The following is a 3,439-nucleotide window of genomic DNA, read 5'->3' as shown; positions in this document are numbered from 1 at the left end:
TGTGATGAAAAATCGCTACATGTAGCAGGTACCTACAAAAAAAGAAGAAAAATAAATTGGAAGAACAAGAAAAAAGAAATTAGAATAAAAAGGAAAATAATATAAGGGTATTATGCTCATTTCACATCTTCTATCCATTTAAAACTTTAGGTGAAGCTGTTTTTCTTCAACAAAGACAAGTCAGAGGAGAAAAAAGCTACTTTTCCAGATGAGCTAGAGCCAGAGCTGCTTTGATAGGAGCTAGAGCCGTGCCAAATGGGCCCTAAGAACCAACCATTCCTTATTTGTGGAATGATGTCTGAAATGTCATCTATTCCTGAGTGGAGGTAGTACCTGATGTTTTGGATAGGGTACAGTCAAATTCTTGAAACTTTGACCATTAATAACTTTTCAGATATCTTAGTTTGAAAACATTTCGTTAAGGTCATGTGTAGATTTGTCTTGAGAAGTACTTTCATAATCTCATAAATTATTAAATTTTATAAATACATAACAAAACAGTGATCAAAGTTGCACCTCGAAGACAAGTAAAAAGGAAAAACCATAAAATCTTTTTCACTAGAGGGTTCTTTTTATTGTTTCTTTCCCATTATAAAACTACAAATAATCATAGATCAGAGGCTTCAGGTTATTTAATTGTATATGATATGGTCATTTACTATATTGCTGGCTGTTGTTTTACATTTTTACTTCCCCATTTTGGTATGCGTGGTTCTTGTATTTCATCTCTCGCCTACTCTAACTTTCTTTGGTGCGGTTGCTGTTCTTGATGGTTATTTTATTTGACAGCTTGCAGGATTATCTGCTGATGACATTATTGCGGTAAATAATATGCATTGCTTACATGGACCTGATACTAAAAAGTCTTCAGTTGGCAGCTTTACATTGAAATTTGATCTTCATAAGGTAATTTTGTTTTGAAACTTTGACATCTTTAACTTTTAAAATCATGTAGCTTTCAGTAATTTCAACCTTAAAAGAACTGTTATATGAATATCAGGAAAAGCCTGGTATCAGAAAGGAGCGGATTGGGGAAGAGTCAACATGGATGCTATCCCGATTTTATCCCATCCTGGAGGTGCAGAAACTTTTCAGAACAGCCTAAATAGTCATCTCTGTATGCTTAATGCTAGTGGCAGTTTTTTTAAAAAATTCCCTCTACTTGTTGAGGCCAAGACTATTGGCTATGTTACTTTGTCTATAAAAAATTTAGTATGCTATTTAGTCTTGTTTGTTTGTTAATTATTCTGTACATTTTAGTATGTTTCGATTCACATAGCATCAACTTGTGTTTTATTGTAGATGTGTTATATTCTTTTGGTATGACTGTACAATATACTCCCTTTGTCTCGGAATATAGCTACGTTTAGGTTTTCCAAAGTCAAACTTTTTTTAATTTTGACTAACAATATATCCTAAAATAATTTATTTCAAATAGAAAATGTTACATATCATAATAGTTGGTTTCATGATAAATCTACTAGCATCATTTTTATCTTATTAGTCTCTATGATTATTTCACTATTCGTGTTCAAAATTGAAAAGATTTGACATAGAAAAAAAGCATAAACGTAGCTATATTCTGGGACGGAGGTAGTACATCTATATATTTGTTTAACAACTTAATGGATACTCTTTCATGCATGGGCGCACTGATTAGCTCAAAAGCAACCGCAACATTGGCCCATTGGTTACAGCTATATTTGCCGTCATTCTTGTACTTGAGTAGCAGGACATTCTTATTCCAGGAAATATCTGTAGAATTTTCTTATTGTTCAACATAGTTCATGTAGTGTGGATGGCCACACAGCATTTAACTGTTTCGCTCTAGCTAGCTTCTGTCAGCAAGTTTGCTATATTGGGCTGGTTTCTGTAAAGTAGGTCATGCATGCAACTTCATTCTAAAATCAGTATTTGCACAAATACAGGGTCATGCATGCAATTTTACTAAAAAATATAGTGGAAAATTGTGTGCTGTCTGGCACTCTGTTTAGTTGGAATACTCACTATTTCTGTATTTACGGTTACGGATCTGCTTCTTGCTTTTTCTGTAGAACTTGATCGAAAAACTTAGTAAGGGTGAGCTACCGAAAGATGAGTACCACTGCATGAATGACCCTAGTCCTAGTTTCCGTGGAATTCCAGGCAGCACATCTGCTCAAACTAGCCCAGCTAATCAGCCAGCTCAATCAATGAGATCTAGGCGAATAGGTGGCACATGGGCTAGACATCGGAACTCTGATGATGGTTATTCAAGGTTAGTAATGGCAACTGGGTTAGCCTTCGTTTCTCTCCCAAGCATCTGCACTCAATGTCCTGATGGACACCCTTATTGCTTTCTTTAGCCTGATCATGTTACCTAGATGTGTAACGGAGTATCTTTTTCCAGATATTTGTTATTGTATTCAGATGGTGTCAGTGCTTGACACTTCCGGTAAAAATTATAGTTACTTCAGATTTGCAAAAGTGGAACTCTTTTACCACTGTTACAGCAATTGAGCCTGTTCAGGTTACAAACTAGTAGACCCACCATTGTACAGTTTTCTTGAGGCGCTTAAATCCTGTTGTCTGTTAGTTACCAATTCACATGGCAGCAAAAAATATGAAATAGAAAATTTTCTATACTTAAGAATATTAATATTCATTTAAATTAAGAAGATCAGCTATGGAATACACAATAAAAAATAATTGAAGGGTCCCATTTGATACAACATTTTTTGTGCTTTTTGTCAAATGTGATGTGATCCTTTGGTAAGGAAAAACTGGAACCTTGATTTTGTGAACAAAATTTGGATTTTTACAGTGACTCTGTGCTGAAGCATGCATCAAGCGACTTCAGGAAGTTGGGCCAACGCTTATTTATCTTTGTGATTGGGGGTGCTACTCGGTCTGAGGTATGTTTGTTACTGTGAAATTGATTAACTCGTAAATAATGATTTTTTCTTTTTCTAATGCTCAGTCCACGTCCTTTATGAATGACTTGTACAGTTACGTGCTGCCCACAAGTTGTCAGGCAAACTGAAGAGAGAAATCATCCTTGGCTCTTCTAGTCTTGATGATCCACTACAGTTCATTACTGTAAGTTACATGGCTGATTGTATATTCTGTGTTTCCTTCTGTTCACTAGTCGTACCTGGCAATTTGATGGTGCATGTCACATTTCCAGAAATTAAAGATGTTCTCAATTGAAGAACTATCGCTGGATGATTTGCAAATATAACGATACCAAAGGACTATTGGCTGTGACATCCTCTACTGTTATACTCACTTAACCTTGTACCAAACCACAGGCTCACACAGGTGAGAGGGGCGTGATATTCATTCGCTAGGGCAGACCTCCATCAGTTGCTCACAATCTTATGTACATACATAACAGCAGCCCGCAACTGTAATATATATATCTGGTAACTTCTATAGATTGGTTACATCAGTAGATGAA

At 35.7% G+C, this 3,439-nt stretch overlaps 1 protein-coding gene across 3 annotated transcripts in view; it reads left to right on the top strand.

The window, feature by feature from the left end:
* Positions 1-3,438, top strand: part of LOC101773022 (probable protein transport Sec1a) — a 23,030-nt gene extending 19,592 nt beyond the window's left edge. For 2 of the 3 annotated variants that reach the window (XM_004975058.3, XM_022828312.1), the window contains 6 exons: positions 790-906; positions 1,001-1,078; positions 2,055-2,257; positions 2,804-2,894; positions 2,989-3,078; positions 3,167-3,438. In XM_004975058.3, coding sequence (XP_004975115.1) covers positions 790-906; positions 1,001-1,078; positions 2,055-2,257; positions 2,804-2,894; positions 2,989-3,078; positions 3,167-3,220 — 633 coding nt within the window. In that variant the 3' untranslated portion in view covers positions 3,221-3,438. The remainder of the gene's footprint in view (positions 1-789; positions 907-1,000; positions 1,079-2,054; positions 2,258-2,803; positions 2,895-2,988; positions 3,079-3,166) is intronic. The other variant, XM_004975059.3, reaches the window with a different exon arrangement.
* Position 3,439: the final 1 nt, after the last annotated feature.

The sequence above is a fragment of the Setaria italica genome, chromosome VII, assembly GCF_000263155.2.
Source record: "Setaria italica strain Yugu1 chromosome VII, Setaria_italica_v2.0, whole genome shotgun sequence".
NCBI classification, from domain to species: Eukaryota; Viridiplantae; Streptophyta; class Magnoliopsida; order Poales; family Poaceae; genus Setaria; species Setaria italica.
The sequence above is the reverse complement of the archived record's forward strand: the minus strand, read 5'-3'. Positions and strand labels throughout refer to the sequence as shown.